Source organism: Sciurus vulgaris (genome assembly GCF_902686455.1).
Source record: "Sciurus vulgaris genome assembly, chromosome: 6".
Taxonomy (NCBI): Eukaryota; Metazoa; Chordata; class Mammalia; order Rodentia; family Sciuridae; genus Sciurus; species Sciurus vulgaris.
This window is the reverse complement of record NC_136466.1, coordinates 10,521,578-10,536,240: the sequence shown is the minus strand read 5'-3', so window position 1 is coordinate 10,536,240 and position 14,663 is coordinate 10,521,578. Positions and strand designations below refer to the sequence as shown.

At 55.1% G+C, this 14,663-nt stretch overlaps 1 protein-coding gene across 1 annotated transcript in view; it reads right to left on the bottom strand.

Moving 5' to 3' along the window:
* The window catches only part of LCP2 (lymphocyte cytosolic protein 2), a 41,950-nt gene that overhangs the window by 8,955 nt on the left and 18,332 nt on the right, over positions 1 to 14,663 (bottom strand). The window contains exons 4-15 of the mRNA XM_079145439.1: positions 14,267 to 14,332; positions 13,789 to 13,820; positions 12,657 to 12,691; positions 10,278 to 10,476; positions 8,330 to 8,436; positions 6,928 to 6,994; positions 6,756 to 6,839; positions 4,236 to 4,261; positions 4,123 to 4,142; positions 3,914 to 4,021; positions 2,670 to 2,700; positions 550 to 562 (exon numbers count right to left, since the gene is read on the bottom strand). Of these exons, the coding sequence (XP_079001565.1) occupies positions 550 to 562; positions 2,670 to 2,700; positions 3,914 to 4,021; positions 4,123 to 4,142; positions 4,236 to 4,261; positions 6,756 to 6,839; positions 6,928 to 6,994; positions 8,330 to 8,436; positions 10,278 to 10,476; positions 12,657 to 12,691; positions 13,789 to 13,820; positions 14,267 to 14,332 (788 nt within the window). The remainder of the gene's footprint in view (positions 1 to 549; positions 563 to 2,669; positions 2,701 to 3,913; positions 4,022 to 4,122; positions 4,143 to 4,235; positions 4,262 to 6,755; positions 6,840 to 6,927; positions 6,995 to 8,329; positions 8,437 to 10,277; positions 10,477 to 12,656; positions 12,692 to 13,788; positions 13,821 to 14,266; positions 14,333 to 14,663) is intronic.

The following is a 14,663-nucleotide window of genomic DNA, read 5'->3' as shown; positions in this document are numbered from 1 at the left end:
TAGGAAGGACCCCTGGCCTCAGATCTTTTCTAGATGATTTACCTCTCTAGAATGCATTACAAAAGTACCACTACTCTATACAATTCTCTATAGCACACTTTCCCCTCCTCATTGTGAAGTGCTGACTTGACTGAAAATGGTCAACTAGAAACCTTATGAATTCCTGAAGTGATTCTCAAGTTTCATTTTGCTTTATGAGAGCCAACATTTAATGTGATTCACCTGTAATTTCTCATCCTTTACCACCTGTGTTAGAGGGTGTAAATTTTATAAATTTTTCTATCAAACTACACATGTAATTTTAATTTTGCTGCACAATTAGGTAATCTTCACTATTACACAGGAACTTAATTCTCCTTGGGAACTCAACCAAGTAACTCCTTTTACTAGAGCCATGCAGCGTGCCCACTGACACACGTCTAGTTCATGTTAATTTAACAATTATAATTGGTTCTGTGGGGCTTCCAGACAAAGGGATCCCATCTGAACCCCTGAGCAGAAAAGTGAGAGAACGAGGTAGAAGCTGTAAGAAAGTTTTTCTGAACATACCATCATCTTCATCCTGGTAAGGGGAAGGGGAAAAAAAAGGAAAGGTATTAACTTATCATCAGAACACAATTCCTGAAATGATAACCGCATTTCTCTATCACAGAAATGTGTCTGGTTCTTTCATTAGCTATGGCTCCCCATAATACATTGTGGATAATTGGAGAACTCAGTAAGTGGTTTATGATTTTCTAATAGAAACAATCACCTAAAGACACTCCAATTTGAAATTTCCTCTTATACTGAACTTGAATTAGGTCTGAGGTTCCTAACAGGGCTCAAAGATATAATAACATTTATAATATCTATGATGTGCCCAGAAGATTCATATAATGTATTTCATTCAATTCCCTGGCCACCCACTGAGAACTTAACATCCTCATTTTACAAATGGGAACATTTGCTAGGAAGGATTCCTCATTTGCCACGGGTTGCAGAAATAGATTCAATCCCAAATCTCCCTGTCACAAAACTCAGCAATAGAGGTCTCACTAAATTGCAGAGGCTGGCCTCAAGCTTACAATCCTCCTGCCTCAGCCTCCCTAATAGCTGGACTACGGGCATGTGCCACCATGTCTGGCTCAGTCTTCTTTTTGTCTCTGCCACTCTTCTCAAGGCAGTAAGACTTTTCTTATTCCCAGTGTGGCCTCTGAGGTGCATCTACAAGCCTGGCTATCTTTATCTTCAAGTTCACCTTGTGAACTAGACAAGAGAATTTTCTCTTCCCCTCAGATAACAAATGAGGTTCCAAGAGACAAGTGGCTTTGCCATTGGCTAGTAGATCGGAAGGGCCCCTGCCCTGGGCAGGACAGAGCGGTGGTGATGTAATGACACCTTCCCAAGAGTGTCCCGAGGATCTGGTCCCTTACTCTGGGCTCTAAGCCCTTGAGTGGGTTTGCCATTGTTGGTCCTCCACACGCTGAGACACGGCAAGGGCCACAGTCAAAACTGCTCGTTCCAGTGGGCCACCCAGGGTCCTGCACAAATACCCGCACCAGGCTCTGTGCTCCCCAGGATGCCTCCGATCTTCGCCAGCGTGGCTGCCGCGTCTCCTCTGCTCACTAGCACGCAGCGCCTGGGTCCTCACGGCAGCAGCCCCCTTCTAGAGGCCAGCCTCCGTTTGTCCCTCACGCGCTTGCCGCCTGTGTGGCCGTCCCACCCGCCTGCTCAGGACATCCCTGAGACTGGAACGCACGGGGCTTCTCTTAGAGCCACTGCTTCTGCGTCTGCCCGTCATCCAGTGACCCTCACAAGTCTCCCCTCCCTTAAGCAGTCCCCCTGGCTCCTTGACCCCTGGACGGCTCCCCCCTCAGCCTCCACAGGACACTGCGTGGTGACGTGCTCCCTAGCACGTGTGCCCTGGGCGCCTGCGGCCATCATACCTCTGCACTTCACTTGACCAAACACAGCGTGGCGCAGAGAGCCACGGGAAGAGTAGCTTCCTTGGCTGGCTGAGCATTGGATGGGGGCAGGCACCCGACAGCCCTCAGAGGGCTCGGCGTGTGGGACAACAACTCAGACAGACCTGGCTTCAGAGCCTGCCGATGTACTAGCTGTGCAGCTTGCAACATGTGTATTACCCTCTCTGAACCTCGACTTCTTTTGAAGGCGAAAAGATCATTCCTCATGGGGTCATTTGATGTAAAGCACAAACAAAGCCAAGGAAGTTTCTGGGACGTGGGACTTTCAGTTCTAATTCTGGAAAGTCCCAGCAAACGGTCACCCTACAGTAGCACTCAGTAATCAATGCGTCTTACCCTCTTTCTCAGGTCAGGGAGGTGTTGAAGGGAAAGCAGAGGCACCAGGAAGTTTTGTGTGAGACCCAGACTCTTGGGCATCCCTCAATCCTGACCCCTTTGCCCCGCTAATCACCCACTGGCAACAAGACTGCGTGGAGCCCAGCCACCCAGAAAGCCCTCGGGGGACACAGAGCTGGGCCACACAGATTGATGGACTGCAGAAAAGACCCAGCCCCCAAAGATGGAGGCCTACTATGTGCGGGTCTTGCTCTGGTGCCAGACTTCAGGCAGGACCAAGGCGGATGAAGCCCCCAGCTCCACAAAGCCCTGTGCCAAGCCATGTGTCCCTGTGACAAGCACTCACAAAGTGGCATCTGTACTTACATTCTCCCTTCTGTCTGGTCCCCATCCATGCCTGAAATGAAGGAGGGCAAAAGGAAGAGGTGAGAACCCAGAGTTCCCGAGGGTCTGCCTGGGAATGCAGCTTCCTGAATTGCATAAGGCGTCACACCCACAGAGCCGTAGGGAGAGGGCAGCGGCAAACCCCAGCCGAGAGGCAGGGCAGAGAGGGCAGGGGTGGCCCGGCGGGCAGGCTCCTCCTGTGTGCACGGCAGCAAATGGTTACAGATGCGAAGGGTCAGGCGGCAGGCAGCGCTTCAGGAGCTACTCGGCTTCACGGAGATGTTTCTCCAAGCAAATGGAAACATGTTAGGTTATATTCTTCTCTGCTGATGCTTTAAGCCAGTCATGGCTGAGCCCACCCTTCAAGGAATGGGAAGACAGTTGGAAAATGTGGCCATCTGGGGACTTTTCCAAACAGGGCTCCGTGCGTTGGCCCAGATGAGCAAGCCAGTCACACAGACCTGGTGACTGTGTCGCGCAGCTGCAGGGACCCGCAGCGCCTGGCGCCTCCTGCTCTTCGGGAGCGGGGGAAGGGGGGCCCTTTGTGAACACCTCCTGGGGCAGGAGTGTCATTCTGTGTTTAGTGATTATTTTGATACTTTGGTCGTTTTGATTTTTTTTGCGTTGGTTTGATTTTTAACAATAATGCATTGAAGTGTTCTTACACTTGGGTTGGTTGTGTGTGTGTGTGTGTGTGTGTGTGTGTGTGTGTGTGTGTGTGTGTTTCTGGTTTTGTTTTTGGCACATGCCAACCCGGGTCCTTTGTAATCCTCTCCGCAGCCCAGCGAGGGCCATTGTCACGAAGCCCAGCTGCACAGAGGAGCTAAACAAAGCCTCTGCTGGGCCCTTCCTAAGTAGCAGGGCTGGCCTGGACCCCAGGTAGGTCTGTGCCATTCAATAAAAATGACTTTAGAGCACAGTTAGAAATACTAGGGGGCACTGCAGGAGCCTGCCATTCTCAGTGGCTGGATAGTAAGATGACACTTATGTTGACCCAATACCCCTCATTCTCGGCCACCTGCACAGAGAGATGCGCAGCCTGGCCCCTGGGAACCGTGGCTCTGCCCACCCCGGGCTCCCCACCAGCATCCCTCCACTCATGTCCAGCTAGATTCCCACACTCCCCCGAGGAGCACCCGAATGCTCGGTGCCCCCTGGAGACGGCCGAGGCAGGCTGCCAGGGTGGTCCCGCTGCAGGAGAAGCTCATGCGACCCAAGACACTCACTTGGGCACCGGGGGCTTCTTCCCAGGCAAGGGCCCACTTCTTTCGGGTCTCTCGGTGGCTGGTGGTAACGGAGGCTTTGGGAGCTTGGGTAGATGGTCCCCGGGAGCCCTGGCAAGTTCGGAGAAAGGCAGCGTGAGACTCAGGTCACTGCTGGGCAGAGCTCCGCAGCAAGTCCCGTGTCCACCCGCCTCGAGGTCACAGGTCCTTACCTTCCCACCGGAGCCGAGGGCTGCAAGACAGAGGGGAGATTGGTGAGTGCCAGGCACTCTGCGAATAAGGACACAACCCAACTGAAACCACAGCAGCCAGAGGCTCAGCTTACCTTGTCAGGGAACGCCGGCTTCTTTCCTGTGAACAAAGAAAGCAGGGCCTTAGGACGGGACCTGAGCGCAGGGTTTGTTGGAATCGTGGCTGCGAGTCACGGGGGCAGGCTGGGTCAGCGTTGAAGAATCAGGGACTTTGGGTCTGGACGAGTCCCTTGAGGAGTCCCTAATTTTATAGGCTCAAAAATGTGAAGTGGCTCTTGCCAGGGCCACAGAGCTCGTGGACATACCAGCGACACAGTTCTGAGCTTCTATGCTGCTGTTCAACGCTTTCCTCAATATAACCCACCACCAAAAGGGGGTGTTGCGCCTCTTTTAGGGCCAAAGTGCTCTCCACGCAGTCTCCCTTCCCAGATCTGAAGTGGAGGGGCGGATGCTCCTCCAGCCCCGCAGCACACTTGACATTGCCTAAAGTAGCCACTTAGTTTCCGGAAACTCCTTTCGCTCGAAAAACAGGGCCAGCTGCTGTTATTTTGTTTGTCTGTCTACTTGCTTTACTTTCCTCTGAAAACAGATGACCCCCCTGAAGACCTGCCAGGCACACCGGGAACTCTGCATCGCCAGGTTATTCAGAGCAATTTAGGTTTTATTCCACAGAGTCGCCTAGACGAGGTAGGCCCTCTGTCATCAATGGGATCCAGGGGTTACTCACGGAAGGCCACTAGGTCTAGCATCAAGTCCTATGGGACCTCGAACAAGGCACAAGTTCAACTGGACATTTTGAGCCTCCCTGGCCCCATCTGAACAGCAGGGACGACAGGTGAGATTCACACAGGTTTGCTGGGTCACATGATGACTTCCACGCAGGACGGGTGGGTGCTGACGAACGCAGCTGCTCTTTCCTCCTCCCTCCCTACCCAGACACGGCACCCCGGGGTGAAGGGCGACACCAAGCACCTGGAATTTCAGCTTCACAGCCTGATTCCCTCAGTGAGCACTGGGGACAGCCAGACCCAGGAGAGGCGCCAAGACTCTTGTCTCACAGTGGAGAGTTCACCAGCTCATGGAGGAGACTTTCGATGGTATAGAAGATGTTTATTGTTTTATCATACTTAGTTTGGGGTGGAACTCTTACTTTAAAGCCATTCCTGGAAAATGAATTTATATCCTTCAGCCTGAATAGATTTCTCTTTGTCAAAAACCTTCTGACTTATGCATATTCTCTGGGCATGGTGGGGATCTCATGTTGGAAGTTTAAGAGGTTAGTTCTTCCTAAACATCGCCGGCCCTGGAGGAACTCCAGGGTCTAACAGGTGTTGTCGGGAAAGGATGTCTTTAATTTTTTTAATGGGAAAAAAGAATCTTCTACAAGAGTGACCGTGTGGGGAGGTGGATGTGAAGAGCTGAGGTCACTGTCCCACCCTCCTGAGGACCAGCTCACGGAAGGAGCAGGGCTGGACTCTGAAGGCAAGTCTGTCTCCCAGTTTTGTTATTTGGCTCTGAACAGCAGCCGACTCTAAACCCCAAAGACCTCACCGCCTTGGGGGCCTCGGCATAGCTGAGATGCAATTCAGGGAAGCCAACAGCTTCAAACCCAGAAATGGAAAGTCGTTTTGCAACAGAGGAAGGGACGGAGACCCCAAAGGCTGCAGAGCACCACCAAGGACGGGCTGGAGGGCTGGGATTCGGCAGTTCTTATCTGTTGGGCTTCAGGATTCTTTCCCTGGATTCACTCGTCGAAAGCGAGCTGACACCCAGGTCCTCAACTGCAGTAGGACGTGGCGGGAAGGAACCCCCACGCTGAAGTCACAAAGACCTCCAGTCTTGTACCTCGTTATGCAGTTTGAGACCATCACTCTACCTCTCTGACCATCCAGTTTCGTCACAGAGAAGTGGGAATAATAATGCACCCCCTTTGTTGGGTGGGCATAAGGATTAGAGAAAGTGGAGTTAACCATTTGGGGTAGGTAAGGCGTCTGTCCCATGATGGTATTGGATAAATGGTGACTAAGTTTTAGAACGGGACTGCAGATAGCTCCATGTGGAGGGGGCTGGAATCTTGGAACGTTCTGTGATGCTCACTCAGAAGACTGCAGCGTGCCAGTCGATCGCACACATCCAGGCACCTCTGAGTTTTGTAAGCACTTCCTCCTTACAGAGCACCCACCTTACCAATAAGGACCTGTGCCCCAGGAGAGTCACACTCTGCCGGCCAGCGAGCTGTTAGGTGGCAGCCACCGAGGGGGACCACCGCTCTCCCCAACCTCCCATCTCCCGCTCTGCCCCACGGTGCCTCCTGCTGCGTCTCTGCTGAGGACAGCAGGCACACCCACGGAGAGACAGGCACAGCAGGGATCTGAGGGCAGGAGCTCCCCAGTCTGGCTGACCTGGGACCCCGTTCTACCCCACCACCTAGTAGTTGAGCAATCTTTAGACCTCAGTTTCCTCCTTTGAAAAATGAGGATGATTTCATGGCCTCCACTTCGTAGTTAAATGAGATGGTGCACATGAAAGGTACACAGCAAGCACTCTATAAATGTGGGCCGTTGGTATTATGCACCAGTATGAATCATACCCACCTAGTGTGAAGGGCTCTCTGTCAAATGGAGCTAGTGAGCGATCCAGAGGCGGTTTGGTGCTTCTGTCGACGGACGGGGCGGGCACTGGAAGGAGAAAGGCCAGGTCAGTGAGAAGAGGCGGCGCTGGCGGGCGGGTGGCTGGTGGGCAGGAGAGGGCAGCCTGGGTGCTCACGCTTTGCTGTTTTGTGGTTTCGGCTTCTGCTAGGCTCTTCCTGGTTGGGCTGGGGTTGGGGAAGCGGCTGCATAAAAAAGACCCAAGTGTTAGGAAGCTTTCCAGAGCACGGGCAAGACCTGGCGCCCACTCCCCGCACCCACAGCCTCCGCGCCACGGCCCCCAGGCCCTGCCGGTGCTCGGGCTCTCCGCAGTGCTGGCCCCACCGGAAGGGTCTCTTGGAGACTCTCAAGCGGCACCCTCTTGGTCAGCTCTGGACTTGTGTCTCCTCCACCCAGAATGCTCTTCTTCAGCTCTTCTCACACTGGCTTGATCCGTCCCAGCCCAAGGTCACCTCTCTACCACCAGCATGGCCCCTGGCTCTGTCTCCCTAGCCACAGGTAGCTACTCAAATCATTGCTACGTCTGCTGAGGGTCCGTTATCTGTCTCCCTGTCCCAAATGAAAATATAAATGAGAGCCAGGACCGGTTTGGTCCACACTTTGTCCCCAGCACCCAGAACACTGCTTGGCCCACAGCAGCCGCCCATCCTGTATCGGCTGATTGACTAGTGAATTCTGCATCCCAATAGCAGAGTCGAAGCTCTTCAGATTTCAAAAGCGAAATGCACTTGTAGATAAATTCAGTTCCATGAACCTCCTTTGCTATGGAACCCCACAGGCAGGAAGGCACCGTCTATTCTCAGATAGAAGGACCCCACTGTGGCGCAGCCTGAAATTTGAGCTTTGGGAAAAATAATCTGTGGTCTCCCCGCACCTTGACATTGCCACATGTGTCAAAGTGCTCAGGTCACTTGTGAGGAGAGCACATTCCCAGGCACGGACTCCTCAGTCTGAGCTTCTCGGGGATGCCCTGGGTTTATCAGATCGCTGGAGCTGGAGTGCGCGCTTGAAGCCAGGGAAGAGGAGCTTGCTCCCTCCTCTGCTCCCTGGGTTCCTTGTATGTAAATCTGGGTGGAACGCATTCGCCCTGTGAACTTCAGGATCTGGCCAGCAGGTGGCGCAAGCCTTTTTTGCAAGAGAGGGTAAGGCTGGGACCAGGAGCACCAGTAAATGCCCTTGCCTGAATGGGGTTCCTTACTCTTCACTTCACAGTGTGCACCTATTCCAAACAGTGGGAGACAATAGCAGTGCATATCCAAAGAGGGCTTTTTTATTATGTCAGTAGTTTATATCGTTTATAGTACCAAGAAAATGCCAATAAGCATGACAGTGCCAATCAAAACTTGTAGCACTTCACCCCCTGAAGAAGCACAGAGTACTTGGATATGGCTCTTCCCAGCCTAGACATAATCTCTTCTTGCAAAATGAGAATTAGATTAAGGTGCTACTCTTTGTTTTCTGTCTGATAGAAGAAATGACGAGCGGTCACAAAGTGCCATGACAGACAGGGAGAAACCTACCGAGTGGTTCCGGCCTGTGGTGGTCGCTGGCAGGGGCGGGAGGGCAGCCATGGGTCTCTGCGGGGGCACAGGAGGCTGCTGAGGGGCTTTTCCCGCAGGGGGCCGGTCTGTGGAACCAGGACAGTATAGCATAAGAGATCATGCCAAGCCAAGGTGGGCACGGTGGGCGGGCTCAGGGGTCCCCAGGAGGCACTGAACCTGGCTTCGTGCAGTGCGGGGGCCGGGAGCCCTGCTCCTCAGCCTCCAGACCGCCCCCTGCACAGCAGGGGCCCCAGGCATAAGGAAACCGGCCTGGTGGGCAGGCAGGCGTCCTTAGACCGGCTGGTACCTTGGCAGTTCCACACCTTACGAGGAAGCATCCCATCTCCCCTCAGGGGACAGCAGAGATGGTCCCAGTCAAAAAGGCCTCTCAGGAACGAGCTCGGCCAGAATTGGGAAGGCGTGTTTCAGACAGATTTGTAAAAACGTAAACACGCCCAGCGGCTGCGTGCACAGACACACAGGCGTGCAGGCACACCCAGACACTCAAGCACGTGCATGCACACACCCTCTCCATCACACAAGCTGTCCGTCGGGATGAGCCGGCGAAACCGCTCATGGGGAGCCCGTCCTGAGTCCCCTCCTCTCCCTCATAGACGCTCTCAGCTGTTCTCTCCCTCCCACTCTCTCCTTTTGTTCAAGGAAGAGCTGGCCACCAACTCCTGTCACCAGAACAAAGAGTCTTGCGTGGTACGTGGCTTGCCTCGTACAGAAACTCGCGTTACTCTGCATTATCCCTAGGTCAGTTGGACAGGCCGGCAGTTTCTTACCTGTGACAGGCCACAGTCAGGACAGGACGGGGAGACATGGGAGGCAAGTCAGCAAGGCCTCCTTGCTTTCAGTACCCCAGGGAGCTCTCCGGCCGTACCCCAGTCTCAGGCCAGGAAAGGCATGGTTATTCCAGAGACAAGGGGTCCAGGCAAGGGCAGCCCTGGTTTCCTCGCACACCTGCACCTGTCACCTGTCAGCTCCTCTACTGGGCACACTCCTTCAGACCCCAGGGCCTTTGCACAGCCATTTCTATGGCTTTAATTGCTCCTTCCTTGCCACCCTCAATAGCAAACTCTTACTCATTCTGTCAGATCAGCTAATACCACAGCTTAAACATGGCATCTGAAGGGAAGCATGCCATCTCTGACCTCGACCTCTGGAGCACATAGCTTGGTTTAATTAACATCACGATTCATTTGTGTGTGTCGCCTGAGCCACTGTTTCCTGAATCGCCTGCCATGTGGACTCTGGCTCACATTTTGTAACCAGCACATGAGACGCTTGCTCAACCTCTCTGTTCCCTTTCTCCTCTGCACCTCGAAGCAGACATGATGGCAAAGGCATCTTCCCGCCTGGTGGTCCCAGCACCTGCCGTGTGTCTGGCACACAGTAGGACAGCCAGCACTTTGGGTGAATGAGTGAAGGAGGGTGAATGGACTGGCAGGCAGGAAGGCGGTAAAGATTCTAGACTGCCGAGAGCTCTTAAAGTTCCAGTCCAACCTGCCCAGTACCTTTGTGGTCTTTCTGACCGGCTCCAGCCGGCAGTGCGTAAAACTATGATTCCATCCAAAGACGGGAAGGGACAGAAAACAGTCCAGAAACCTGAGTAACTTTCAGATTAAGTTCCGACTGTCAAATGCCCTCATGTGGCCGTTCATGCGGATGGTGGCCAGCATAGGCAACGATCTGCCTGCACTGGTCATAGTCCTCAGGGCAAACCTCTGGGGACCGGACTGTTATTATCCTGTTTCACAGGTGAGAAAAGGGAGGCCCAGAGAGGTGGAGACACTCACCCAAAGTCACACTGTGCTTGACAAGCTGAGCTGGCACCAGAACGCAGGGGTTTCTGCTGCATGGGAAACTGGGGCGCTGGCCTCCCGGTAGCAGGGGAGCTTGGCAGGGGCTGCAGGGGCCTTACCGATGTACATGGAGTTGGTGGTGGGGAGAGGCTTAGCCGGCAGGATGGCGTTCTGCAGGGCCTCCTCGTCGTTGGAGGGCGGGGGCTCGTAATCGGCATCGTCTAATACGGGCGCCGCTTCCTCCTCGTTGGGGGACTCGTAATCCCCGTCGTCCTCCCCTTCCTGGTCGTCATCGTTGGGGCTTTCGTAGTCGTCTTCCTGCCAGGGCAGGGCAGCTCAGTCAGCGGCGCAGGGGGCCGGCCTCACCTGCTGGGCGGGCCTCACGGGGCGCCCTGGGGCGGGGCTGAGCGAGCCTCTCCCGGCGCAGCGGGGGACTGAGCTGGGGACCTAGGCCACAGAGCAGGCCAGGCGGGGACCTGGGACTCAGGCGCGGCCTTTCGACTCTCCGCCTGTGAGTTCAGTGGAGAGAGGAGAAATGTGGGGGAAGGGGACGAGGCGTGGGGAGAGCCCATCTTGGGTCGGCGGGCGTCAAGGGGAAGAGTAAACTGGCGACACTGGTTAGTCCCCGTCTGTGCTCACTGCGCCTCGGCTCAGAGCACCTCCTCTCCCCTACCGACCGCAGCACCGAAGGCCCAGCCCGGAGGAACGCAGGAAAACCAGGCCTGTCCACCGAGGGCCGAGCCTGCGGTGACCCCGGGGGACCCCGGGGCCGCGCCATGCCTTCTGCCGAGAGCTGTGCGTATAGAAGCGGCTGCTCTTGGTGACATCCGGCACTGAGTTCGAATCTGCCCTCTTGGAAAAGAATTCCCAGCGTTGATATGAGCTAATTGTGTTTTGCCTTTGCTTCTCTGCGGGCCTCAGGGATAGGAAGTCCGCGGTGTGGGCGACTGCCATCGTAGCAGTCCAGGGCAGTGGCGGGTCAGGGTCACCACTTCCCAGCAGAGGTGGCACCTCAGCCACCAAGGGACGAGCAGCTCATTGCTGTCTCCGCCAAGCCGAGCAAGTGAATGAACGTGCCCACGCGTCCAAGCAGCGGGAAGCTGCCCCTGGGGGAAGCTGCCTGCGGATCCCGGGGAGACCAGCAGCCTGGGCGGAGGTGTGGCCCGGCTTCCTGTGCTTCTCAGGAGGGCTTTCAAAACCCAGTGAGGCGAAGGCAAAGGAGGTGGACCCCTTCCTAAGCCTTCCCTGGGGGTTCTGTAACTGCCAGCAGTGGGCCACAGCTTGCAAGGACAGGTCTTTGGGACAACAGCCCAGCCATGGACAGGTGGCCCCTCTCCAGCCCTGCCTCCAGGGACGACAACAGGCCCCCTCAGCCTGTCCACCTCAAACCATTGCTCCTGCTGTCCCAAAAGCAGACTCTTCCTGTTTCTGGAGCCATGATTCTCTCCTAGCCGTTGGCCCTCAAATGTGTCCCGGGTTTCATTGGAGTCTTATTCTGCCATGTGGTAGCTCTCGGGGTTGGGTTCTTCATCTCTGCCCATGTCCCTGTAGTCCCCAAGCAGAGCTGGGCACATAGGAGCTACAGAGTTGCGTAGCCCCCAGCGATGGAAGCCCCTGGCAGGGACTCTGCTTCTCCACAGAAACACAAACATCGTTTTTTTGAAACTCTGGCCTTATTTTCCCTTTCGTACAAAATACATCTGGTGTGTTTCTTTGTTTCCCCATGGAAAGCACAAACTGCTAAAATGTTTTCACAAGTGAAATGTTTTGTTTACAGGGATCCTATCCAGACAGGGGACAGCCTGCGCTGCTTTCTGCAGGCACAAGAGGCAGCGCTTACCAAAGACCGCTGGAGGGAGGGTCAGGGGCCTGGCCAGGTCTGCCCCTAAGTGACCAAGCGCTACCTCAGGCCGGCGCTCCAGCGGGCTCCCTGGCTGGTGACCTGTACACCGGACAGACTGGGCTGCCGTCCATCAGGGTCCTGAGCCAAGGCGTGGGGGATGGGCTAGATGCAGGTTTGGGAAGGGGATGCAGAGTCCATCAGACCCTGAAAGGGGCCATTGGGACCCCTCAACTGCCATGGGGAGGGCCTTTGAGGGCTAGTACTCCACTCTGAAATCCTTTTCTGTCTGTGTCACCAATGGGGACGGTAAGCCCATGAGAAAAGTTACTTCAGCGTAGAGTTCTAGGAAGGGAATCCTGGAGCCGGGCCAGGGCGGCAAGGGTGTGTGTGGGCGGGAGGAGGTGAGCAGCGCTGTGGTCCCCGTGGTGGCAAACCCTGGACAGGCCGAGGGGAGCCCCTCCTGCTTTCCTAAGTGGGGCTTTGTTGGCCGCCAGCCGGGCGCTCTTTGCACACGTGGTGGCTGTTCTGTGTGAGGGGCAGGCCCAGCAGGAGGCAGGAACCTGGGCCTGCAGAGTCTGGCCCTGGGCCCCTGTGTGCACCAACGCCTGGCCCCTCGGACCCCCTGGCCTTGCTAGGACCGCCCCGCCATACTCACGAAGGATGACCAGCCCCCGTCCTCTTCATGGCTCTCTGTGGGAGGAGAAAACACCATCATCAGCACCAACGAGGCCGCCTCGGGGTCGGCGAAGCCACTCCCCACCCGCCGCCCGTCCCCAGGCCTGCAGCCTGCCTCCCTGTACCTGGTTTGGACACCAGAGCCCCACCAGACTCAAGTCGAAACCTGATCCCCCTGCAGTGGTGTTGGAGGTGGTGGGACTTTAAGAGGTAATTAGTTCCTGGGGGGCTCCACCCTCCCTGATGGATTGACCTCGGTCCTCAGAGACTGGGTTAGGTCCCTTGAGACAGGACCAGACCTCACAGCAGTGATTGTCTCGTGGGACTGATTAGTCACTGTGAGAGTGAATTGCCATAGAGCAAGGTTACCCTGGTGGTTCAGTCATTTGGGCACATGCTGCCTGGCCACTTTCTCGTGTGCTCCCCCTGGGTCAGGACATCTGCCATGAAGCCCTCACTAGAAGTTGAGCAGATGCCAACACTGTGCTCCTGGCCTCTAGGGCCATGAACAAAATGAACTTTTTTCCTTTATAAACTTCATATTTTGTTATGGCAACAGAAAACCGAATATGACAGCAACTTACTGTCAGCCCTGGAATCCTGCCTTGGAGCTCATTCTACCAGAGAGTAACAGTGACTCTCGATCTTCCATGTGCATAAAAGTCATCTCAGAATGTTTTGAAATATGCAGACCCCTGGGACCCTTTCTCTAGGGTTTCCTATTCAGCAGGACTAGGTGGGGTCCAGGAATCTGCATCTCAACACTACATGCAATTTAACAGTAGAGAACGGCTTTAAACCCACAGAAGCAGGGGACCTGGCCCAGTTCAGGGACTCAGTCAAAAGCTGGGTCTTGCTAACCTCCCAACAGAGCTCCCAGCAACCCTGTGTCTCTGCCACGGGGCCCAGTGGCTTTAGCCCAGACACCCTGCAGAGAGCCACCTTTTCTCTATACAGCTGGAACCCAAGCCCTTCGCTGAGTGAGAACTGGCTGGCAGGCCAACGAGTTGGGTCACCTGCACGGCATCCAAGGAGCCTCGGGAACCAGTGGACAGAAGACTTGAGGAACTATCACCCCTAAAGCAACCGCCTCTCAGCCCTGACACCCTTACCTGTCTCCTCTGGGAACCGCTGGACCGGGGGTCTGCAAAGGCAAAGAGCAAGGTATGAAGGGTCCTGCAACTGAGAAGCTCCGCCTTCCCTCTGTGCAGCCCTGCTCAGGAGCCCCAAGCAGACAGCTGGCCGCGCTGCCCAGGACTGGCCTCACTGCAGGCAACCAGGGCTATGCTGCCCCCCAAAGTCTGCAAGCCACTGAAGCCACATTGGTGGAACAATTAGGAGCTTGTGACGGCCTGCCGCTCTCCGGGGGGAAGTCCCCCTGACGTCCCGGATGCCAGGACAGGGCAGGGCAGGCAGGGGGACCCCTCCCCTCCTTGGGCACCATCTTTGAAACCCCTGGGGACCTAGGGACTCCTGCAGGTCAAACTGTGAAACAAAATTAGTTCTGTGGCTTCCTTTTTATGGTTCAACTCGGGTTCATAAATTCTTGGGTTTGCTAGATCAACCCGAGCCCCATGCGGTCCCGCTCACCTGCGTGTGAAAATGCTCCTTCTCTCCTCATTCTTGTTGATCTCTTGACTTAACTTGCTGAGAATCCTACAAGTTAAAGAGAAACAAAATCATCTTCTGGCCTCAACGTTTCTGCTGAGCCCAGAAGTGCCCCGGTCTCTCAGAGCCTCTGGGCCAACTTTGGCCAGCCTTCTTTTAGAGGCCCTCATCCAGCTTCCCACCTTCACCTGCAAGAACGTGCCCCCTGACCTGGCATCAGAGCCTGCGCTGCTAATGCCCCAGCCTCTGTTCTCTTTGCTGACCTCCAAAGCCTAGCTCCGAGCTCCTCCTTGGGACTTGTCAGCTCAAACCTGGCTTCCCTCTCCTCTGAGACCTGGATACTACAGCTGGATAGTTGGATAGCTGTTCTTCCTGGGCT